The sequence below is a fragment of the Emys orbicularis genome, chromosome 8, assembly GCF_028017835.1.
Source record: "Emys orbicularis isolate rEmyOrb1 chromosome 8, rEmyOrb1.hap1, whole genome shotgun sequence".
NCBI classification, from domain to species: domain Eukaryota; kingdom Metazoa; phylum Chordata; order Testudines; family Emydidae; genus Emys; species Emys orbicularis.
In genome coordinates this window covers 1910297-1934703 of record NC_088690.1, presented here as the reverse complement: position 1 = coordinate 1934703, position 24407 = coordinate 1910297, and the positions used below count along the sequence as shown (strand labels likewise).

Genomic DNA, 24407 nt, shown 5'->3' with positions numbered 1-24407 from the left:
GGCCCTGGTGCGGGACAGTCACCACCATGGACACGCTAGGGGCAGCTTTCTGCAGGGACTCCAGCCCACGGCTGCCCACGGGAAGGGCTGGCAGCCCAGCCACAGGTCCGTCTGTCCAGCCTCCCCGCCATGTCCTGCAGCCGCTGCCGCCCGCTCCCAGCCCCTGCCGGGGGAGCATGCTGGGGAACGGAGGATGGTAGCTGAGCAGCGTCCGGAGCGGGTTACTTCGAGGTGGAGGGTTATTCTACGAGCCGGATTGCAGCGGGGCAGGGAGGACGGGGGCTGCCGTGCGGGGAAGAGCTGGCCCGGGCGATCCGTCTGCTCTCCCGGTGGGGCTCTCAGTAGTCGGCCGTGTACTCTGTGCCATGCAGCCCCCGGCACAGCAGGGTGAACTCCTTCACCATCTCCTTCACACGCCGCTTGTTCACACGCTCTCTGCTAACACAGAGACAGGGACACGCGTGAGCCAGACTCTGCTAATACTCACCCATGGCCCACAGCCAGCCCGCTGCCCGTGGGACCAGCAGCACCGGCACGGCAGAACCAAAGGGGAGAGCAGGCTGGGGCAGCACGCAAAACCGGGGGGCAGGGGCCCCTCTTGCGGGGCCGGCCGGCATGCAGAGCCGGGGGGGGGGGCTCCCCTTGCGGGGCCGGTTGGCAGGCGTGCAGAGCCGGGGGGGGGGCTCCCCTTGCGGGGCCGGTTGGCAGGCGTGCAGAGCCGGGGGGGGGGGCTCCCCTTGCGGGGCCGGTTGGCAGGCGTGCAGAGCCGGGGGGGGGGGCTCCCCTTGCGGGGCCGGTTGGCAGGCGTGCAGAGCCGGGGGGGGGCTCCCCTTGCGGGGCCGGTTGGCAGGCGTGCAGAGCCGGAAGGGGGGGAGGGGCTCCCCTTGCGGGGCCGGTTGGCAGGCGTGCCGAGCCGGGGGGGGGGGCTCCCCTTGCAGGGCCGGTTGGCAGGCGTGCCGAGCCGAGCCGGGGGGGGGCTCCCCTTGCGGGGCCGGTTGGCAGGCGTGCCGAGCCGGGGGGGGGGCTCCCCTTGCGGGGCCGGTTGGCAGGCGTGCCGAGCCGGGGGGGGGCTCCCCTTGCGGGGCCGGTTGGCAGGCGTGCCGAGCCGGGGGGGGGGCTCCCCTTGCGGGGCCGGTTGGCAGGCGTGCCGAGCCGGGGGGGGGGGGGGCGCTCCCCTTGCGGGGCCGGTTGGCAGGCGTGCCGAGCCGGGGGGGGGGGGGGGCGCTCCCCTTGCGGGGCCGGTTGGCAGGCGTGCCGAGCCGGGGGGGGGGCTCCCCTTGCGGGGCCGGTTGGCAGGCATGCCGAGCCGGGGGGGGGGCTCCCCTTGCGGGGCTGGCCGGCACACAGAGCCAGGGGGGCGGGGGAGGGGCTCCCCTTGCACGGTCAGCTGGCATGCAGAGCCGGGGGGGACAGGAGTTGGCCCTGCGAGGGGCGCCTCCCCTCTGGGATCAGCCTGGGCTGTGAGCTCCTCGGTCAGCCCCACCTGAGGATCTGCTGGCTGAAGGTGTCCTTCTGCTCCGGGCTGACGCGGGCCGAGGGGAAGGCCTCCTGCTGCATGGCCTCCTTCATCCAGACGCTCAGGTAGCTGAAGCAGTGCTTGCTCAGGGCGAAGAGGATCTCTGCAAAGTGATCCATCAGGCTGCGGGAGGCCTGGCCTCCGACGCCCTGTGAAGCACAGAGCCTGCTGAGCGCGGGCCAGAGGAGCGCTGGACTGGCAGCACCAGCCAAGGGCCCGATTTTCAGGGCCCCTCCTCCTGGGGGGAGCCCTGGCGTAGCATCACCGAGTGCACCAAGAACACACTGCCCAGGGCGCAAGGAGCTGCCCGGGACAGTGCAGACCCAGCAGGCACAGGTCCATGGGGGAGGACTCAACGCTTGGCCAAGGCTGCTGAGGGGAAGCTACGTTGGCAGGTAAAACGTGCCCCAGGGTCTGCCCCCCCGACTCCTGTAGTACCCCCGGGGCCCTGCCCCAAACCTGCCCCCCTCCTGGGCCCTGCCTCAAACCCTCCCCCGCCCCTCTCCGGGGTCCTGCCCCAAACCCTCCCCCTCCCCCACTCCAGGGCCTGCCCCCTTACCTCCAGCACAGCCTGCAGCAGCAGCTTGCCATTCTCATGCACCACCTGCCCCACAGGGGGGATTTCTCCACACCGAGGCAGCAGCTCCGTCTGCAACAGGACCCGGGAAGTTCAGCCCGGCCCCAGAGACCAGCCCTTCAGGCAGCACCCAAGCAGCGAGCCCGGAGAGCCGCCATTCCCCCACCCCCAGGGCACGCCAAGCCCTTCCCCTCTAGCCCCTCCTCCGTAGCAGGGTCAGTGAATTTGGAGCAGAACCCAGGGGGGCCCCAGGGCCCAAAGGAGCAGGACGCCTGGTGCCAGCACCCTGCCGAGCCATGGGGGAGGGGCACAGAACAGTGCACGGCAGGGCCTGGCTGGCACAGGGGAGCAGCAGGAGAGGAGCCCTGGGATGGGGCCCGTCGGCCTGGGGCCCCCAGGGGACTGCATGGGAACAGCTTCCCCCAAGCAGAGCCCTACAGTAACGCTGGAATGCAGCCACGTGACCAGCACCAGCCACAAAGGGAAGCCACAATACTCACAAAAAAGCCACAGGAAGCTTTGACGGTCAGGGCCTCAGGGAACTTCAAGGAGAGGACACCTGCGGGGCAGAAGCCATCAGGGTTAGCAGCCAGAAGAGCCACCCCCCCTCCCCGGACCTCTCCAGGACACCCCCGCAGCCGCCCCACAAGGGGGAGGCGGTTCCCTATAGGGTTTGGGGCTGGCTGCCAGGGGTACTCACCACACTGGAACACCGCTTGGACGTCCAGGCTGCTGCACAGGAACAGGTCGGGCTTCCTTTTGAGAGCCTGCAAAGCAGACACAGAGCCACAATAACCCGCTCTGCAGAGCCAGCGGACACAGCGAACCCGAGCTCACCGCTGCTCCACCACTGGGCACACACTTACCTGGCGCGGCCAGTCTGCAGAGCAGCTCTCCCACAGCAGAAAGGGGGAAACCCATTTCCCCCAGGAAACACCCATCGAGCCCATCCCGGTGCTCCCCTAGGCCCTGGGACTCGGTGGCCAGTGGCCACGGCTGTTCCAGACACACTACTGGCACACGGACACGGACAGAGCTCCTCTCTTCCCACCGCGCCAGGGCCGAGCAGAGCCTGGCTCAGCAGGGGGTGGTAGAAGCACTCCGGTTCTGGCCACCTCTTTTCTTATGAAGAGAGGTTTCCCCCTTGGGGGGCTAACTGAGTTTACCGGGTCAGAGCAAGGGCCCTGCTTCCAGGGCTGAACAGTCACCCCCCTACACCTTGGTTCTGGGGCTGGGGGCCAGAGATCAATGGGGGGTGGCTGGAGAAGGGGAGGCAGCTCTAGGCTGCTTGGCATCTCCTGAGCAGCAAGCGGCTCTGAAGTGTGAGGAGCTTCAGCCTTCTGCTGCCTGGTGGGCTCAGACGTTTGCTGTTCAGCCGCCCCCATTGGTGGGAGGGACGCCCTATGCCCTGGCATGCCAGGCCCCCTCCAGCCAGACGGCTTGACGCCCCCCCCTCCCCCCTCAGAGCAGAGGCAGGGGATTTCTGCCACCAGTTAATGGGAAATGTAGGGATTCAAACCGAGCTGCTCCGGCGTGGGCCCAGCGGGAGAAAGCCAAGGAATTCCCTGATCCCGGAGCCCTCCCATGGCAGGAGGGACTGGCCGGGCAGAGGGGCAGCTTCTCGTGCCATTTCTACAGCCTGCAAGGGAGCCTGGAGGACACGCACTCCGGTGGCCTGGCTAGTGCCCAGTGCGGCCCGCCAGCACCACGGACAGCGCAACAGCGGATCATCCTTCCCAGCCTGGTCACCGCAGCACCGGGGAGAAACCCCCGCCAGCAAACAGGCCCCACGCCCTGTGCGCACAGCCGGAGGGGAGGGGCAAGCTACCAGTGACAAACACCAGCCAGGAAACCGGCTTCTGCCCCTGCTGGGCCTTTGACCAGCCTCTCGCCGAGCCGTGTGCCCAGCTACTGGGGCAGGCGCAGACCCAGACACCTGCCCGATTCCCATTGCCTGGGATAATGCCAGCCCCTCAGCGTGTTGCAGACTGGCAAGCAGCCCACCGCCCGCCATCCCAGCAGACTGCCCCCTGCCCTTCTCACAAGCTCTGCAGCGCGTCACCAGGCCAGCCATGAGCTGTGCTCCTCACAAACAGGGTTCTTTCTACAGCTGTGACTGGGGGTCTGACTATGCAGGTGTGTACAGACAAACAGGATGCAGCTCTCCATGCCGGGCAGTGGGAAAGGCTGGGACGTCTACCGTAAACAATAAAGTCGTTGCCCGGCCCTTCCCCTAGCGCGGCTGTGGTGACTGCACGGGGCTCTCCCCACAAAGCAGCGGGCTGGCTGGCCCGACATCCCTGCGTGACGGGCCAGGCCCGTGTTTGCAGGAACTTGCATGGATGGAATAGAAGTTTTGTGCTCTGGAGCGTGAGGACTGAGATCCCTCATTTCTAGCATAGTGTCGCTGCAGCTGTTCTCATCAAAGGGGACATCAGCCTCTGCTGACGGGCAGCTGTCTGCCTGCATGACCTGCTGCTGTGACTGCACAGATTACACTTAACCAGCGTTTCACACTGCAAAGACTGACCTCTGAGACACTACAGGAGTCGTCCAGGGACACAGGCCCGAGGAATGAAAGCCATCTACCCGGTCTGTGCGCCCACAGGACAGGTGCTATAATCAAGCAGCGCAGCCTGCAGCTGGAACTAGCAGATTTCTCTGCACTGGTTTGGGGCAGCTGACTTACCTGCCTCCACCTCAGCCATGTGTCAGTGATGCCAAGGAGGGGAAGCTCAGTGTAACATTCGGATGATCCGTTATATTCCTTGTACCTAGGGGCAATATCCAGGTGTATCCATGCACATCCCGTGCACGACCCAGGGAGGGATTCGCACCACACACTCGAAGCAGGAGACCCTTACTGGGTTTGTTCTAGAGCGAGGAGTAGATTTCACATGCGCTGAGGCCTGTGCAGGCCTCCCCCAGCCAGCGAGCTCTGCGGGACCCCTCCGTCCACCTGCCTGGAGGCAGGAACATGCACACGCTCCACGCACCAGCCCTGCTCGGGTACGGCCACACCGGAATAAAAGACCCACGGCAGGCCCACATCAGCTGACTCAGGCTCACGCTGCGGGGCTAAAAATTGCTGTGTAGACGTTTGGGCTCAGGGCTGGACCCCCTCCCCCTTTGTGGGGTCCCAGAACCCAGGTTCCAGCCTGCGCCCGACCATCTACACAGCCATTGTACAGCTCCACAGCCGGATCCCAAGACAGCTGTACCCAGGTCCGGTGTGGAGTTGTGTGCAGACGTATCCTTTGGGCCATGCTGGCGCCCAAAGTCCCAGAGAACAGCCAGGGCACATAGGGCCGCTCTGGAAGGGTGCAGGCCACCCCACAGCAAGGCCCAGGAAGGGAGCGGAGCTGCAAAAACAGAGGAAGGCAGGCAGGTTGCAGCCAGAGGCCTGGGGAGTGGCCATAGGAGGCTCTGTCCTCCTCGGAGAAGGCCGACGGGAGCGAGCCAAGTCCAGGAGAGGGCTCTGGGGCACTTTGCACAGACAGCAGATCCCTGGACACGCTGCCCCTTAGTGCAGTGGCCAAAGGCCTGGCCTGTCAGACAAGGCAGAGCTGCTTCCTTTGGAGGACGGGGTAGGGCACAAGGAGGGAGCAGCCAGCTCTTGATGGGCAAGGCCGGTGGGAGCTGGGGAGCTGACCCGGGCAGGGCCCCCTGCTCAGAGGTAGCTGCTCCATGGGCGGAGATGGAGGAGAAGCGTTTCTAGGAGGCTCACAGGAGCCATGGTGAGAACACAAGGGGCCAAACCGAAACTCCACTTCTCGACAGGCCCTTGCGAGCGGGCCTGAGATGTGAGCAGCTGCCCAGATGGTCTCTGTAGCTGAGCTCCAAGGCAGCAGCGGTTCCTACAGAGACTCGTAGCTGGGCCCGCTACTAAACCCAGCGTGGGGGAATCCCCACACCCATAAGGACGAAGGCTTTGAGTCTCATGCCATGGAAAGGGCGCCCAGGCTGCCGATGGCTTGTGTGAAATGGCTTCTCTCACAGGGATCAGCTGAGAGATGGGAGCAGCCAGCCAGCCTCCAGCCCGTTAAGTTCAGCAGCTCCACCTCCACTGCAGCAGGGCTCCTGCCATAGGGGAGTCTCCGCAGACAGAGGCCTTGGCCCAGCAGGGGAAGGCACTGAGAGTTCCCCCCACTCAGTACGCTCTGATCTACCTGGGAAAGATCTGCCCATGCCCCAACCAATGGAAGGGGAAGGTGTGGGCCTGCCACGGCTGGAGGACACACCGGGAGCTGCTTGCTGAGCTGGGATGGAGGCCCCATGTGGAGCAGCATTGCCGAGGGTTGCAGGATTCAGCTGAGCGAAGGGCTATTCTGCTCATCCCATCGGCCTAGTTCCAGCTTCCCACGGACGCAGGGGGCCAGGCTGGTCCGATGGGTGTGCTCTACTTGGGCTGAGAGGTGGAGAGTCTGGGTCCCGAGCAAGAAACTCTTGGGGCTGTCCAGGCAGTAACAGGCACCTGCTGCCCAACTGCGACATCCTGTTTGAATCAAGAGTGGTGGAAAAAGTGCCGAGGAGCTGGGCTCTCTGCTCCGAGCCTGGGCGCGTGGACTCTCTCCGGGAGCTCATGCCCCAGTCCTGCCCCCTTTGGGCAGGCTGGCATCCGCTGGGATTCTGGGTGAGGCTTCCTGGAAGTCACATGACTCCCCAGCAGCCCCCATTCCAGAGACTGATGGACTAGGGTGGAGAGCGCCACCAGGCCAGAGAGGAGGAAGGCCTGGAGGGGCCTCACCTGCAGCACAGTCCTGAGTCCCTGGCCTGCTGTGACCCGTGGACAGGAAAGGCAGGTCTGGAACATGGCTGGGGCCTCGGAGGCCCTGCTGCACCAGGAACCGGGCCCCCAGGCAGCTCAAAGCTTGGGAAGGAGCCAGAGTGCGCTTCTTCCTGCTGCTGACAGACGGCTCCGCTGAGACAGAGCCAGTGGGAAGAAGGGCTGCCCAGATCATGAAAAACATGGCCTCTCCTCCTCCTCCAGGCTAGGGGCTAAGAGGAGAGGTGAGTCTGATCTGTGTCCCACAGGGCCAGCGTCATGCAAAGGAGGCAGGGAGGCCCCATGCTGGTGTTGGAGCAACCGCTCCTGCGTGCACTGCTGGGTCTGAGCAGGAGGCAGAGCCCTCAGCCAGAAACCCAAACTTTCTGGGTGGCTTCAGGCCCGAGGCATCCACATTGGTCTGGAGGCACAAGTGCTTCTGGACCTTATAAAGCACACGGCAGACATGGGCAGTGGCTTGCTCAGCTCGGGAGGAGACACCAATCCCAGGCAGAAGAATAGAAAAGCAGGCCTGGGTTCAGTGGATAAAGAATGGTGATGTACTCAGTGCCAGACAGCATGGCTTTATGGACAGCAGGCTCTGCTACACAAAGCGCATTTTGTTCTTTGCCGAGATGACAAGTCCGGCTGGTAAAGGTGAGTGCACAGATAGAATATTTCGACTTTTGTAGATGTTTGGAATGAAATTCGGATTAAAAACTAGCACTACACACCTTCAAGAAAGCACGTGATAAATGGGTTAAGAACTGGCTAACTTCTTTCTCCTCCCCAATACCCTAAAGATCCATGTTCTAGAAACAGTGCGGTTAATATGTGGGAACCCAAGATTTCAGGAATCTGTTGCTCTCTCACTTCTGGTGTGTAGTGTTTTTAGAGGCTGGCACCTAGAATGTTTGGGTTAGTATAAGAAAGTGAAATAAATATTTTTTATATATATATATATACACATACATACATATATATATATACACATACATACATAGAGAGAGTGTGAGTGTGAGTGAGTATATATATATATATATATATATATATATAAATATATATATATATATAAAAACTAAATGACTGCTAGGAGCCGGGCCTGGGCGACAGGGGATGGATCACTGGATAACTGCCCTGTTCTGTTCATTCCCTCGGAGGCACCTGGCATCAGCCCGTCGGAAGACAGGATATTGGGCTAGCTGGACCACTGGTCTGACCCAGTCTGGCCGTTCTCATGTTCTTAAAGAAAGGAATTGTCTGGCTCACAGATCTCATCGAATGGGGTGTTTCTAGTGGGGTCCCCCAGGGACCGGCTCAAGGCCTGACACCACCGTCAATGGCCTGGAAGTTAACACAGAATCACCGCTGAGCAGATCTGTGGATGGCACGAAGTCTGGCAGCATGTTAAGTAATGAGGACAGGACAGTCATATGGAGCAAACCGGATGGCTTGGCAAGCTGGGCCCAGGGACCCAAACTGCTTTAATGCAGCCGACTGCAAAATCATCCATCTGAGACCAAGGAATGCCAGCCACCCCTGCAGCCTGCGGCTGTATCCTGGAAAAAGGATCCAGGGGTCATAGCGGACAAGCCACTCAATAGGAGCTCCCAGTGCCCGGCTGTGGCACAGGGGGATAAAGCCACAGAAGAGCAGGGAGTGGGAGGAGAGTGGGGACTGCAGCTCTGTACGCAGCATTGGCACAACTCACATTGGCGCACTGGGGGCCACATTTTTAAAAGGATGTGGAAAAACTGAAAAGGGTGCAGGAAAGAGACACTTGGTTTGGAGGGCTGGAGGAAATGCCTGACAGTGAGAGATTTAAAGAGCTTGGTCTGTTCAGTTTATCCAAACAAAGGCCGAGAGTTGACCTGACAACTATCTGCAGGTACCTTCCTGGGGAGAAAATCCCAGGTACTGAAGGGCTCCTGAACCGAGCAGAGAAAGGCTGGCCAAGGACCCAGGGCTGGAAGCTGAAGCCAGACAAATTCAATCAGAGATCAGGCCAGGTTTCGAATGGGGAAGGTGACCAAAGCGCCAGGGCAGGGGTGGATTCTCCATCCGAAATCTGCTGCACTTGGATGTGGTGAGTGAGGCCGTCCAGGCCCACGTCAGACCAGCTCCTGGAAGCAGAGTCCTCAGGAGGAGGAGATTTTGCCTTCCTCTGCACAAGGCAATTCCTCGAACTCCTGGGTTTGGGCATGTGGAGAGCTGCCTTGGCCTTCTGTCTAGAGAAAGAGGCGGCCAGAGAAGAGGTGGCAGCTCCGGCAAGCCAGAAGGGCTTGAGAGACTGCATTAAAACATGTGGCCTTCATCCGCAACGTGTGGTGGATAAACGCTGTGCCCCATGCCCCACGAGAGGCTGCAGTCCCAGAGGGGGATGCATGGGGCTGCAAGAGGGGGGACGAAGGGCAGGGGGATGACGAGCATCCAACGGATGCTGAGGCAGAGGCTGGCTTTGGGAGGGGTGGGGTGCAGTCACTGCCTGACCATGACCCTAACAGCCACCCCTGACCCTAACAGCCACCCATGGTGCGGAGTCCTTCCCTCCACTGACAGAGATGCTGGGGCAGGCAGGAGAGAGCAGGTATTCCCAGTAGAAACAGACACTGTGCCAGCTGCCAGCAGTGCTCCTGGGGGCAGGAAGGCTGGGAGCGTGGGCATCCACCAGGTTCTGGCAGGGCTGGGGCAATGCCTAGAGAAACGTGCTCATTCCGGCCTCGGGAGGCCAGCGGGTGTGGCATTATCCAGGATGGGCAGAGGGCACTGCATGAGCATCAAAGAACGGCGTAGCCAGGCCACGCCTTTGCTGCATCCCGGCACAGAGGAGGGGTCACCGCGGCTTGGGAGGGCTCGGAGGAGACCCCACATTTTCAAGACACCGCAATTGTCTCATGACTCTTATGGATTTCAATGGGAAGCGACCAGCCCCTGGGAAGTCCCTCTCACGGCAGGTGGGTAGAACTAGGCTGGGGTCAGAAGGCTGAGTTTCAAAACATCACATTTATGTATTGGTTTTCATTACACCAGTGTCAGGCAAAGCGAGTCTGTGAAATGCAAGATAATTCACCGCCCACTCCCTTGCCAGCTCCACCCACTAGAGGGGGCAGCCAGACAATCTACAGGGGAAAGCCAGGGCGGGCAGGAAGTTGGCAGGGAACTGGTAGCCAGGAATGCTAGGAAGAGCGCAGGAGGGCTGCCAGGACGGCCCCTGTACTAACCGCCCCGTTCCAGCACCAGCCAGTTCTGCACTTGAAAGAACTGGGCACATTTCAGAGGCAGAAGGGTGCTGGCCGAGACCCCCACCCCACACTCCCCTCCATGCTGCACTCGAGATCCCAGACACTCAGCTGTGCCCAGGCCCCGGCTGCCCAGTGCTCTTACTGGCTGCAGGGCTACAGCAGCTAGGGCAGGGGCTGGGAGGAGACGCACAGCTGGAAAACAAGAGCCACGTGGTGCCTGGGCTTGTATTGGTCTATGCTAGAGAGCGCAGGAGGGAGCGGAGCCCAGTTAGGAGCAACGCAGGACAGACGTACCTGTATCTACAGCCCACTGCAGTGTGTGCTCCAGCCACGCGGGTTTGTGGGGCCCAGACACATGCGCTGGTGCATCACTGTGCAGGCAGGCAGAGCACCTGTAAGAACATCAGACTGGAGGAAGAAGGTGGTGCCAGCATTCCCCACAGAGGGCGGGTCCCAGGCACCATGCACTGGAGCCTGGCAGCCCTGGCCTGGGGGCTAGGGGTTGTGACTCGCTGACCGGCCTGGCTCCCCTGGAGCAGCAGCATGTGCAGTCTCGATCCGCTCCCAATGGGGGACATGGCCACAGCGAGTGAGCCAGCCAGACTGGACCCACACACGACTCAGGCTCATCGCAACTGCGTCCAGCCCAACCCCACCCCACCGACTGCCTGGGCCAGCCCATGGCCACCATGTCTGTAGGGCCCTGGGGCTGGGATCCAGCCAACCCAGTCGGGAGGCTGCTCCACCCGTCAGTTCAGAGAGGCACCTGCACGGCTCCTGGCAGTGCAGGCACACATCAAAGGCCTGGCCATTTGGTTACCGAGGAGAGCAGCACGTCAGCTCCTTGATGGGGTTCCTTCAAACCCACCACGATGGTGAGGCCCAGGCCAATTCCAGGCCCTGGTGAGGGGTCCCCCTGTCCCGGGAAGCTGGAGCTGCACACAGCATTGTGCCCGGAGGCTGCCCCCCTCCGGCTGAGGGTGTTAGACGTTCTCTTGGGAAGCTGGCTCCCAGGTTGGGGCGAGGCGCCAGCATCCTGGGTCTCCCCCGACAGGTATATATACACACCAGCATAACACCTCTGCGCAGCCCTGTGCTCCAGCCCCTCCAAACCATGGGCGTTCTGACAGCTGGGCTGGCTTGGACAGTGCCCCTTGTGACGGCAGCCAGCACTGCCTCTGGCGAAGCACGCTCCAGGCGCAGTGGCCTTTCACACTGCCACGCCGACAGAGCCAACAGAGCGGAGCGCTCAAAGCCCTGTGCGGCCTGCCACCCTCAGCTCAAGACTCAGCAGCCAAGAGAAAGGCACCGAGCCGACGTGTGAAGAGGGGTGGCCAGCGAATGTTGTGTCAGAGACCTGCAGACACCAACTCTGCCGTCCCTGGGACAGGCAGCCCCGTCTCCTCCCGTGCCAAAGAGCCAGGCAGCATCTCCCCATGGGGCTTCAGGGCCTGCCCTCAGAAACTGCATTTCTAGCACCACCCTGCTGGGCTCGGGACTCAGCCTCCCCGAGCCAGTGCCCCAGGACTGCTCCCCGTGAGAGCAGGCTGCGGGGGGGCAGCACAGAACAGGTGCAGGGCTCTCCCTGAGCCGGACGCCAGCCTCCAGCAGCGGGGGCCCTGCCCAGGCGGCACAAGCGGCTCCCTGGACCCACGGGGCGGACAGGCTGAAGCCCAGCTGCCACCACAGACATCTTGCTCCCATCACCAGACGGCTCCAGATCGAACCCCAGATGCTGCTCCCCCTGCAGGCTTGGAGGGAGACTGCCTTGCTAAAGGGCAGTTTGGGGCCACGCTGCGATGGCTGGGGGCACTGCCCCCAACGGCAAGGGAGCTCTGTCCCCCATGAGAGAGCCATCTAGCTAGGCTGGTCTCGGCGCCAGAGGACCTCCCACCTGGCAGAGAGGCAGCTGGAGGAGTGGAAAACGCTCTAGTTTTCTTTAGAACAAGTCTGAGCTCGGAGCAGCATGCGGTATCCCGTCCCAGCTCTGGCCGCCCCCCGCATTTCGCCGGGAGGCAGCAGCTCCGAGACTCCTGCAGAGCAGGGCACTGCCCGGGGGATGGCGCAAACCCAGAACTAAAGGAGAATGTTTTGTTTTCAACTTCCACGGAAACAGATGGAGAAACTCGATATTCAACTAAAAGGAAAAAAACGTTGTCAACAGAAAGCTAAAAATAGGTTTAAATTGAATTAAATAAGAGAAAGAGAGAGAACAGAAAGTGAATGAATAAGAAACTAAAACACACCTGTGCCAGGAGTTGCATAAATGAATCAACAATATCAGGATGATCCCTGGGCCCTAAAAATATAATAAAGATGTAACTTAAGAGAAAATCATACAAACAGCAACTCAACATCATATAGTTATGTGATACAGAAAGAATTTACAAGTGAAAACAGGAGTGTGGGGGGACGGGGGAGGAGTGCGAGGGGGGAGGAGGGGGGGACATGAGCAGCTTGAAGCAAGTTAAAGAAACAAAACATACAAAAATCATGAAACTGGAGAACCCAAGAACAAAAAGAAACCGCAAAGGAAAGGGTCCGAAGCCCCCGGGACTGCGGCCAAGCGCCCAGGAGGAGCTCTTCGTGTCTCGGAGAGGAAGAGGAGCGGGAGGAGAAGCGGGGGTCGAGCTGGGCACCAGCTCCATGAGGAGAGTTAGAGCGTTTGCACTGGGGGACTGAACGGGTGTCTGCAAAACCATTTGGTCCTGAAAAGTAACTACAAATAAATGACAAACCTCAGCAAATGCTCAACAGGCCAGGAGGGGGCTCAGGCTCCCGCGTCCAAGTCACCGGAGCCTCCGGCACAGCCCCCCTCCCCGGCCCTGCTCCCCAGGCGCTCGGCTGGCTTTGCGATCCACTCTGCGTGCAGGAACCCGAGAGCCGGCTCCCCGCGTCCCTTCCATGCTAGCGCTCACAGCTTCGAGAACTCCACGCACGGCCACCTGGCCTCTGATTCTACACAAGCCTCTTTCAGCTAACGCAGGTTAGGCATTCAGTCCAGCTCCCTGGGCAGGCACAGCCAGCACGCACACAGAATCCACTTGCTCGGCTTAGGGCTGTTTGCCACAGAACAGGGTCCCCGGCTCCTGAAGGGGGTGAAGCCCCCATGGGCAGGGGCGCTGGACTGCACTCGGGCAGGCGGTCTCCCCTGGTGCTGGTTCTTGCTCATTTCCCAGCCCTTTGAAACGAGTGAGGCTATCTACCCCCCGCTCCTCAGAGCCGGGACCATCGCTGCCCTGGGGTGTGCCGTGCCCACTGGGACCTGGGCCAAGAGCCCCCCCCCACCCAAGGCTGCTCCCGCTGACATCGGCAGAGTTCTGCACAGACTTCCAGGGAAGCAGGCCCAGCCGTTTGCCAGAGACCCAGAACTATATCATTAGCACAGGCCCCTCACCCCAGCAAGCCCCCGAGGGCTCGGGGCACACCACGCCAGGGAGGGCCCTTGCCTCGCCCCAGTACGGGGCTGGCTGCATGTCCCCAAACCCGCTCGGGGGCAGCGCACAGCACAGCCGACGTAGTCGGAGAGGCCAGGGGCCCCGTGTACCCGGCTCCACCAGTGGCAGAAAGCGGAGCGGGCTGGCTCCAGAGCTCCCAGCTCCACCACACACCAGGGGAGCGGAACTCCTGAGAGCTCAGGTCAGGGGCGACCCTGCCCCCCAGGAATCCAGGCTCTGGGGTCGGCCCATGGAAGGGGAGCAGGAGCTTTGAAGAGGGATGTCCCTGTCTGCTCCTGCACCTGCTGGGTGCCGGAGTGACTAGAACACCACTGGCCTGTGAGAAGAACCCCGATACCAGCTTTACATTAACCCTTTGGTGCCAGCCAGCGCTATACGTCCCACGAGAGCAGCACAGGCGCGGCTAGAACTGCCAGCGAGGCCGCTCCCCACTGCAGGGCACCGCCAACCCTGGACTGAGGCCCTGCTTTCCTGCAACGTGCTCTCAGCGGCTTGCGTGGGGCTGGGCTGTGAGCTGAACTCACAGTTCTGTGCTGGGGGGAAGGAGACGCCTGTCACTTCCACTGGGCCGGAGGGGAAGGGACCCGCCTCCCAGGAGCAGAGGGGGCCCTGTGAGCTTGGCTAGGAGTGAAAATGGCCATTCCTGGGAAGACACCTGAGAGCCCATGCACGTAACAGGCTGACCAGGCCCCCAGCAGGAGGGAGAGCTCGTACACGTACCTTGCTGGAAGAGGGTGAGCGTGACGGAGGTGACGAGCAGGAAGAGGGCTTTGATGGGAGGGAAGTGGGCAGGCTCGTGAGCAAAGATGTGAACCAGCTGGAAGAGAGAGAGGGATGGAAGCTATGGGTGGCCTGTGACCCACCCAGGGCTGCAGGGCGTCTAGACGGAGCTGCGAGCCCAGCTGCAGGCGCTCTAGCCCAGCACACAAAGCGATGCCCGGCCTGCTTCCAGACTGGACGGGCAGAGAGACCCCTGCCCTTCCCCGCTTACAGGGGGCTGGAGGCCAAGGGAGCAGCTGTGGGGTCACCTCGACAACACAGCCTGCTCTCCGAGGTCAGGGGATCAGCCCCCAGCAGCAGGGCTGGATCGGGAGGCCTGTGTGGGATGCCCTCGCGCAGCAGGAGCAAGGGAGGCAACTGGAGAGAAGAGAACAGGCCACACCAGCAACAACAGCAAGTGGGGTTCTGGCCCCAGCTCTGAGATCCCAGCGCCTGGCACACGCTGGGGGCCCTGCAGCACCAACACTTACCTGCCGAGTGAGGTCCAGCGCAGACGCTTGGGGGATGGTGCTGTACATCTGACCCAGCATCTCACACAGCTGGGGAACCATGGGGGCAAAGTCGTCGAGCAGGGTCTTCACGGACTTCTCAAAGATGGCGCAGACGGACTGCAGAGACAGGAGGGGCCTCGTGCGTCACACTTCAAAGCATGCACCCAGCACCGTGCAGGGCGGGGCAGGCTGGGGGGGGGGGGGGCGCGAGGAGCCGGCATTACGGGCTCAGAGACCAGCCAGACCGAGAAGCATGCTGCATTGTGCAGATTAACGTCACTGGCAATGCACCTCCCTCCCGCCACCCACTATCCCAGCCCTGGGCTCCCCCAGCTCTGCCTGTGCCCCTCACTCCCAACCCACAGCCCCCTGCTAGCCCAGCCCTGGGCTCCCCCACCCACAGCTCTGCCGGTGCCCCTCACTCCCGACCCGCAGCCCCCTGCTATCCCTGCCCAGGGTTCCCCCAGCTCTGCCAGTGCCCCTCAATCTGCTGAACAGAAAGGCTCTGCCCAGAGCAGGAGACCAGTGGTGTCACCCAGCACCCTGCCCATCGGACTGGTGCGGCACGTCAGTCTGACCCAGCAGGTGCCAGTTACCTCCACCACCTGGGCATCGTTCAGCCACTTGCTCAGAACCTTCTGGATGAGCTGGAAGACTTGCTGCAGAACCACCACCACCTGCCAGGGAGGAGAGGGGACGGCTCAGTCACTCGGCTGTACTGCACCCAGCTGCCCTACCCGGAGTCCCCATCACGGACAGGGCTCTGCCCACGCCTGGGGTTCGTGGGTGTTAAACAAGGCCCAGACCCAAACCTTTGCGCATTCAGAGACTGCGACACCCTTCCCTCCCCCCCACCAAACAGACACCCCCCCACCAGGTGGGCAACCCACAATGCAGCCACCAGCCCGCAGCCCACGAGGATCCTGCTGAGAAGGGGCGAGGAGGGAAGCAGCGCAGCTGGGTTCCGCTAGCACCATCATCCACAGGACATGACCGGCGTTAGCTGCCTCTCCATTGCCTGGCCGTACCAGCCTCACGCTGCCAGCTGGCAGGGGCGGCTCCGGGTGGGCTGCAGGCCAGCTGCTCCGTGGGCGGCAGTGAGAGCCCCAGCAGGGCTGCCCTTCGCCGAGAGCCCCAGCAGGGCTGCCCTTCGCCCAGAGCCTGTCGCTAAGGGAGGGTGGGGAAGCGTTGGAGCCTAACATCTGCTACACCCACCGGGTTGGGTCCCTGCGGCACAGGCAGCTTCTTGACCTCTGTGCTCTCGTGGTCATCGTCATGGTGGCTGATGTCCAGCGTGGTGAAGAGGTTGGAGAGCAGGCCCAGGATGTGGATGATGGCCAGTTTGTTGGAGGGGTTGGGCTGGCAGGGGAAGCAAAGCTATCAGCCCCAGGCTGCCTGCACGTGGGACGGAGCCTCTCCCAGCCCAGAACCGCACCGGGATTCCCGCAGACGGCCCTGCCCAAGTCACTCCCCACACCTGGTCAATGCGTCCCCACCTTCACCCCGCCGCACCCTCCCACCAGCACAACTCCCAGCTGAGGCGCTCCAGTGACTTCCTGTGTGCTTCCCCTGGAAGACGCGAAGTCCCAGCTGTTGGCAGCAGCAGGAGGCGGGGAGAGAGGCATCACGGACGCTTGCTGTGAGCCAGGCCAGGTGGCAGAGCTAACACGCAGCCCGTCTGGCACCGGTCTGCCCCGTGACACCCTAGGGAGGTGGCATGGGCTCCACGTGGGACGACCCTGAGGAGCCAGGGGACTGCTGCCCATGAGAGCCCAGGGAGTCTCTGGTGCGAGGGAAGGAGGCTCTCAGATCCACCAGGGCCGAGGGGGTGGCAAAGGCAACCTGCACCCCAAGAGCCAGCCCCATGGCGAGGGCCCCACACCACTGGGTCTGACGGGGGGCTATGCCAGGAGGAAAAGCACCTTTTGTTCAGCAGCTCCTCCCTCCAAAGGGAGCCTCGGCCAGCTGAGCTGGGAGCGGGACCGGGCAGGGCTGGCCAGAGAGAGGAAGAACCCCAGGGGCTGGTGACTCACTGTTTCGTCAGCCAGCTTTTCCAGCTGCTGGATGTAGGGAGTGATGAGAGAATGCAGGTTCTTCAGGATCTCCTCCACTTGCAGCGCCGAGAGCAGGAAGCCCAGAGCCTGCATCAGCCACATGCACTGACTCGTCTGGGGAGAAGATTTGGGGGACAGGTCATGGCCCAGCCTGTCACCTTCAAGCCCCTGCCCCAAGCACACAATGTGGCCAGCACTTTGCTAAGAGCTCTGGGCTGGGGGAGAGGCCAGGGGACTCTGACGTGCTGCAGCACTAGAATATGCCTGCCCCGAGCTGGGTAGAGAGGGACAGCCACCTCCATGTCGCAAAGAACAACGAGTGCACTCTGGCTGCCACCTGCCTCTGTTAACTCATCAGAGTCGGCCCTCGGCCTGCCTGCTGAATGGGCGAGGTGGAGAGGCTCCTGGCTGGACAGAGGGGGAGCCCTGCCATCCCCTCTGGCCGAGGGTGGCTGGTAGGCAGCCCACAGAGCGGCAGGGAGCCATCGCAGACGTTAAGGTCGGAGGAACTGTGAGGCCCATTTCAGTCTGGCCCCGTGCGTCGCACCGAGGAGTGCTTCCCTTTCTGCAATGTGGTTTGCTGGCAGGTCAAGCTAGGGAGGCAGCCTGGAGATGAGTTGTGCCACTGAGGCAGCCGTTAGGTCTCCCGTTCCTGCTTGGGAGGGACCACACCTTCCCACGACAGCCAGCGCATGGCAGCTGCCTCGGGCTGCCCCCCTCCTGGTCTCTGTCCCTCTCTGCCTTGCCAGGATGCTGAGCTGTGCTGCGGGACCAGGGCCCCTGGGGGAGCCTGGCTCTGGGGGCTGGCGACACTACCGAGGAGGGGAAGGAGCATGCCTTACCTTGTGGATCTGCTTCATTAACACGTCCTGAAGGGGGAGAGAGAGAGTGAGTGAGGGAGGCTGAATCTCAGGAGTGCCCTCCCCCATTGCCAGGGGAGGGCAAGTTACAACTGCTGACCAAATTCAACTCTGTGCCGCCCAACAGACGGGCGCAGCGTGCAGCTCTCCATGGACCCGAGCTCTGGGCAGGGAGCGCTGCTGGGGCCCCCTCACAACCAGCAGGAGGAGGAGGAGTTAAATCCATCTCTCTGTCCCGGGCAGGGCCTCCTGAGCCAGGACAGGGGCTCTCCGGCCGATTCCGTTCCCTTGTGCAGCGACGGGTGCTGGGTCAGAGCACAGCAGGATTGCAGGGCCCAGACCCCGCTTCCCTTGGTCCCATCTGAACACCGGCTTGTTGACCAGACCAGACAAGCTGCAGGCCCCCCAGGGCTGCACAGAACCTACTGTGCATCTGACCAAAGTCTCCCACCAGAACCAAAACAATTTACCCTGGCCTTGGCCGTGGGGCTGAAACGGGCCAAGCTCTGGAGCCCTGGGGCTCTCACCTGCTGGCCCTACCAGTCCAAGTCCCAGAGGAAGGTCAGCAGCCGATCTGGGCGGTCTGCGCTTTCCCGCTGCACCTGACCCTGTGCTATGGCCCAGTTACGTGGCTGGACAACTCAAACCGCCCCCCAGTCTCACAGCTCTCCCGGTGCAGGACGTGCTGATGCCAGGTGTGCACCAGTCTGTGCTCTGAGTGCCGGCCCCGCGAGGCCGGGGCAGTGAGCGAGCACTGGGCTCTAGAGGCGGGGCCTTCCCTGGTTTCTAACAGCGAGGACAGGGCTCCCGTGAGCTCCTGGCCTCTACCTGCCATTTTCTGCTCACAGGTAGGGCGCGGCGGGAGCCCCATGGCAGCCCCACAGCCCTGGAAGAGCTGGGCAGGGCGTAAGGCTGGACTAGGAGCAAACGAACCCACTCTTTGCTCCTAGATCTTTAGTGCACAGAGCGGCTGATCTCTGGCACCGAGCAGGCCCCAGGGAACACCCCACGGAAGCACTGCAGAAGGGAGCTCAGCAGGCAGCTTAAGGAAGGCTGGGCTTCCCTGATAGGCGCCTCCTCCAGGGCTCAGGAAGCAGCCCACTGGATGGGCAGACCCCCACCTCGTGGCATGGAGAACAGTCCCCACCAAAGGCCCAGACTGAATTCAATGCAGTCCTGCCCCCTCGCTGGTGTCACTTGCTCAGTAGCCTGCCAAGTCGCCTCCCCACTACTCACTTCCGCTTCCTGCTCCGCTGTCCACTTCCGCCCCCTCGCCCCACGCTGCCCTTGCACCCTTGGGCCAGTGCCAGGTACGTGAGCCCATGCTGGGCAGCCCCAGATTCTGGCCTGGCTCAGGAGAACAAGGGCGCGCTCCAGGCTCCCCTTCGCTGCCCGGCCACACCTACGCCTTACCTGGGACACAGCAACGATGTTGGCGGCGTAGGGGGGCAGGTCGTACTTGCACTCCCGGCAGATCTTCTTCAGGGTGGAGACGCTGGAGATGGAGAGCTCTGGGTTGCCCAAGGCCTGGAGCACCAGGGGCAGCACGTTGTTGATCATGACGGGGTGGTCAGCCAGCCACTCGGACAGGGCCCCTGCGCATAGCGGACGGGAGGCAGGGTCAGTGAGTGCAGGGCAGTGCCACCACGGCGCAGGTCACTCATCCTGCTCTTACCTCTCACTGCAACAAGCAGCTCAGCCTCTTTCCCCAGGAGAGCCCTGCCAGACCCCATCCCTGCTCCCCGGAAAGGGCAGGTGGAGGGGAGACGCTCAGCGTCAAGGCAACGGAAGGCCTGGCCCTGCAGCCAGTGGCTTGTGGCACTCAAGGCACAACACTGCACCATGAAGTGCTGCCAATGGGGAGGAGGAAGCAGGGCCTAGCAGCTGGAGCCTGGGAGGAGGAGGAGAGGGAAGGCTCAGCTCCTCTGCAGGGCGCCCTCCCTCCCCTAGTGTGCACACCCCCGGCGAGCGCAGCCCCCCCCGGCCAGCTCACCGATGGTGAACATGACAGTGTCGGCCAGCTGCACGTTGCTGATACTGATCCGGGGGATGAGGCCAATCAGACCCGGCACCACGTCAGAGTAGTTCACGTCTATGGTCTCGGCGATGGACTGGAACCCGTAGAGCAAGGCTTCCGTGTGCTACCGGGGCAGACACACACCCCAAGTCAGAGCCCTGCCCCAGCCCCCACCCAGCTCGCTGCCCAGGTTCCAGCCCTGGGCCACAGGGACAGGGCAGCCCCACCCGTGCTGAGATCTGCAGCTCCTTTGCACACTGCTGGGGCTTGGTGAGTGAATTTCAGCCAGAGGTTTAAACAGTTACCAACATGGGCAAAAGGACTCCTGGTTTCACTGCCTGCAAGTGAGATGGGGGAGAACAGGGAGCCCAGGGCTGGGCTAGCAGGGGGCTGTGGGTCAGGAGTGAGGGCACAGGCAGAGCTGTGGGGGAGCCCAGCGCTGGGCTAGCAGGGGGCTGTGCGCAGGGAGGGACAGGCACCAGCAGAGCTGGGGGGGGGGGGGCAGGGGAGCCCAGGGCAGGGCTAGCAGGGGGCTGCAGGGTTGCTAGGAAGAATGCTGCCTTCTGTGGGCCATGCTGCTTTCCCTTGGCACCCACCTACACTGCAATAGGGCACAGAGTCAACCCCGGAGAGATGGGACCTCCAGTGGCAACATCCCTTTAGCAGAAACAGCCGGCTGACCCCACAAGCCAAAAGCCCCTCTACTCCCTTCCCATCTGCCCAAGCCTCCAGGGTGCCCTGTCCCCTGATAATTTCCACATTGTGTCCATCAGTACAGAAACATGGCGACTGAGGGCAGGGCTGGGCCCCCAGGGCCCCTACCCTGGGTGCGTGATTCAGAGCCATTGCTCGCTCCGTATCGCTGCCGTCTGCCCGAGCAGGGGCCCGGCCACTTGCACGCTGTCCCTCCAGACGGGAACGTGGGACACAGTCCGGCAGCAGGGGCAGCCTGCCCAGGGAGGCTGCAGCCATCAGCTGCTGAGTGCCGGCAGTGCCTGGGCTGTGAATTAGCACTCCCGCTGGCTGACCGGGACGCCGAGGGGAGGAGATGCATGCTGATTAGCGCCCAGCAGTGCCCTAGCCCCCTCGGCTCCCATGCCGCAGCACCGGAGCTGGCTCGGCCCGGTCCTGACACTGCTGAACGAGTTCATGGTGAGCTGGTAGACGAGACACCAGGGACCCTTCCGGATGCCCCCCAGCACATGCCCGGGGGTAACGGCTTCTGCTGTTCGTTCCCCACGCAGGTTGGTATTTTTGTTCTCCCTTCCTGTGCCAAGCCCTGTCCAAAGTGGGCGAGCCAGGCCCCAGGGCGCCAGCGCGGCTCCTCGCTCACCTGCCACGAGGACGGCTGCTCTGTGTTGGTGAGGAGGCGGCCCAACTTGTCGTAGAGGCTGCTCAGCAGCTCTGCTCCCAGCATCTCGTACACGTACATCAGGGTGTCAGAGATGTCCACCCTGGGGGAGGGAAGCACCACGGGAGTCACCGAGTGCTGCCCACCTTCCCCCGGCACTCTGTCGGTAGCGCCCCCCACCCCCACCCCAAAAGAGCTCTGGCCAAGAAGCTACCACAGCAGCACTGTGCTCTGGGTCCCTGGCAGGGGAGAAGGGGGGCAGTGCCTCCACCCCCCTGAATCACACCGCTGAGCACTGCCCCGCCCGTCACAGACTGCTCTACCATCTCCCAGCCGCTTCTTGAGGTGCTCTGAGCCGTCAGCACCCCAAGATCAGCTCCAAACCCCAACCCACTCCCGCAGCCCCTCCCCCAAGAGAGCCATTCGTGGTCCCCAGAGAGGTTTACACCGCACTCCTCCCCGAGGAAGCAAAGTGCCCACTGACTATCCCCAGGGATCCCCCGGTGGCTCTGCATTCCCTGGAGGTCAGGCCACCCCTCCAGACAGGTGGTTGTCCCATGCCATCTGCTGCCTGACATGCACACCGCCCCTCAGGGCACATCTGGGCACAGGACAGCATGCTCGCCTCCTGTCACCCCCAGGGGAGACGATTCCAGGCAGGAGGGGCATTGGAACCCCCCAGGGCATGGCCCCAACCTACCTGTAGATCCGGAACTGCTCCTTCTCGTCCGTGGACCAGAACCCGTACTCCTCGTCGGAGGGGAACTGCGCTTTGTGCAGCAGCACGTCCACCAGCTGGAAGTAGACGGGCCGGTAAACCTGCTGGTACACGGCCTGCTTGTCCGGCTCGAAGGACAGGATGTCGTCCTAGAGTGCAGGAACAAACCACATCTCAGAGAGGAGGAGGCAGTCCACCTCTGGGTCCAACAGCATTGACATCCCAGGAGCCCTCAGCTGTCTCCCCAGGGTTAGCAGGGATCTGCTGGAGATTCACCAACACCGTGAGGAACAGGCCCCTCCAGGGGCTGGCAGGGCCCGGGCAGAACTTGCTGGAGCCCCAGCCCTGCCCCAGCCAGGGATAGCTCTTGGGGCCGTGTCCCTGGAGGAGATGCCACGGGCCGTGGCAGACCTGCTGGCCTTCACAGCCCACAGCATGGCCCATGTCACGCCACCTGGCATGCTCTTCATTGGGCTCCGGGCTTGGGATCCAGGGCACACACTCCCCCGCATGCAAACTCTGCTTAGCCAATGCTTTCAGGGAAGGCTCACAAGACCCAGCCGACTCTGCCCCAGGAAGGGGGTAACTTCCTCCTCCCCACAGCACCCTCAGACCCAAGCCCCGAGAATTCCCTGCTCCTTGAGTGACAGCAGGGGCTGACGTGGACTCAGAGTAAAGGTCAAGGGTTCCACGCTCTCCCTCAGGGCTGCCTGGAGACCAGCCACTTGGCTGAGCCCTGGCTGGTGTCAGAGCGGCCAGCACTGAGCTGACAACCCTCCTTCCCCCTGCCCACAATCAGCAGCACCTTGGCAGCTGCAGAGCAGAAAGCAAAGGAAGGAGCACAGAGGTTGAACTAGGGGCTAAAAATAGACCATTACCTTGGTGGTGACATTCTGCTGCCTCTTTCCAGCGGGGGACAGAGGCAGACAGGAGCGTTTGCTCAGCTCCACTCCCAGCAAGGCCAGACAGAGCCTCGGGCTCTCCCCACCCCCACAGATGTGGGCTGTGATCTCATGTGACGCCAGCTAAGAGGGGCTGGTGCCTGGTGAATGCCATGGGAGCTGCAGGCTGGGGCGCTCGCCCAGCAGTCAGTACAGACCCCAGTGCCTGAGCACAGCGCGAAGGGGTGTTAGGCAGCTGTCTCCTGAAGAGATGCAGAGATTGCCTGCAAAGTGCCATATTCCCACAGCAGGCAGACACCAGGGCACATCCCAGTCCAGGGTTAACCCTGCGCACTGAGGGACCCTGGTCTCTCCTCACTGCCACGCAAGGGAAGCGGCTTGCACTGCAGAGTGGTTAGGACACGTCAGCTAGCAGGGACACAGCCTCACGGCCCTGTGCTTTTGTGCTCTGCCTCCACACAGCAGCCACAGAGAGATCAGGCCAAGGAGCTCGGCCATCAGCCGGAGCTCCAGGTCACAGCGGCCTCCCAAGTTCCCTGGGCTGGCCTCAGGCAGTCTGTTCGTGACAGCAGTGGGGAGCTCCTGGCCCATATCTGGCTGCTGGCAGCAGGATGCACGGCAGGCACTGCTTGGGGAGTTGGGAGCTGTGCTCCCTGCTTCGGCATAGAGGTACTGGCCAACATGGCAGCACAGGGGGCTGGGAGTGGCAGGGGATCTCTGAACCCTGGGCTCAGATCACAAGTGACCAGCAGGGCTCTCGCCATCCTGTGCAGGTTCTTCACCAGCCCTATCACTGGGGGGCTGAGCGCCGAAGCCTGGCAGGCTCAGCCTAGCCACGATACGCCAGTGACAAAAACAATGCCGCTGACTGTGTGCTAACGGAGGCCAAGGAACCACCAGTAAAACCACTCCTTCCTTCGCCAGGGATCCCTAGACAGCTGCCCCAGTCATCAGCTCACCCCACAACTGGTCCTGGGGATGTGGAGGATTCAGAGGAACATAAGAACAGCCATACTGGGTCATACCAAAGGTCCATCTAGCCCAGTCTCCAGTCTTCTGACAGTGGCCAATGCCAGGTGCCCCAGAGGGAATGAACAGAACAGGTAATCATCAAGTGATCCATCCCCTGTTGCCCATTCCCAGCTTCTGGCAAACAGAGGCTGGGGACACCATCCCTGCCCATCCTGGCTAATAGCCATCGATGGACCTATCCTCCATGAACTTATCTAGTTCCTTTTTGAACCCTGTTATAGTCTTAGCCTTCACCACATCCTCTGGCAAGGAGTTCCACAGGTTGACTCTGCATTGTGTGAAAAAATATTTCATTTTGTTTGTTTTAAACCTGCTGCCTATTAATTTCATATGGCTACCCCTAGTTCTTGTGTTATGAGGAGTAAATAACACTTCCTTATTTAACTTTCTCCACATCAGTCATGATTTTATAGACCTCTATCATATCCCCCCTTAGTCGTCTCTTTTCCAAGCTGAAAAGTCCCAGTCTGATTAATCTCTCCTCATACGGCAGCCGTTCCATACCCCAATCATGTTTGTTGTCCTTTTCTGAACCTTTTCCAAGTCCAATATAACTTTTTTGAGATGGGGCGACCACATCTGCATGCAGTATTCAAGATGTGGGCGTACCATGGATTTATATAGAGGCAATATAATATTTTCTG

At 62.0% G+C, this 24407-nt stretch overlaps 1 protein-coding gene across 1 annotated transcript in view; it reads right to left on the bottom strand.

The window, feature by feature from the left end:
- Nucleotides 1-227: 227 nt before the first annotated feature.
- Nucleotides 228-24407, bottom strand: part of IPO13 (importin 13) — a 60082-nt gene continuing 35902 nt past the window's right edge. Inside the window, exons 5-20 of the mRNA XM_065409204.1 lie at nucleotides 21812-21978; nucleotides 21094-21214; nucleotides 19737-19884; nucleotides 19157-19338; nucleotides 17726-17752; nucleotides 16863-16997; nucleotides 16045-16188; nucleotides 15426-15506; nucleotides 14809-14946; nucleotides 14279-14375; nucleotides 12347-12399; nucleotides 2794-2860; nucleotides 2594-2652; nucleotides 2076-2165; nucleotides 1484-1665; nucleotides 228-435 (exon numbers count right to left, since the gene is read on the bottom strand). Of these exons, the coding sequence (XP_065265276.1) occupies nucleotides 339-435; nucleotides 1484-1665; nucleotides 2076-2165; nucleotides 2594-2652; nucleotides 2794-2860; nucleotides 12347-12399; nucleotides 14279-14375; nucleotides 14809-14946; nucleotides 15426-15506; nucleotides 16045-16188; nucleotides 16863-16997; nucleotides 17726-17752; nucleotides 19157-19338; nucleotides 19737-19884; nucleotides 21094-21214; nucleotides 21812-21978 (1788 nt within the window). The 3' untranslated portion in view covers nucleotides 228-338. The remainder of the gene's footprint in view (nucleotides 436-1483; nucleotides 1666-2075; nucleotides 2166-2593; nucleotides 2653-2793; nucleotides 2861-12346; nucleotides 12400-14278; nucleotides 14376-14808; nucleotides 14947-15425; nucleotides 15507-16044; nucleotides 16189-16862; nucleotides 16998-17725; nucleotides 17753-19156; nucleotides 19339-19736; nucleotides 19885-21093; nucleotides 21215-21811; nucleotides 21979-24407) is intronic.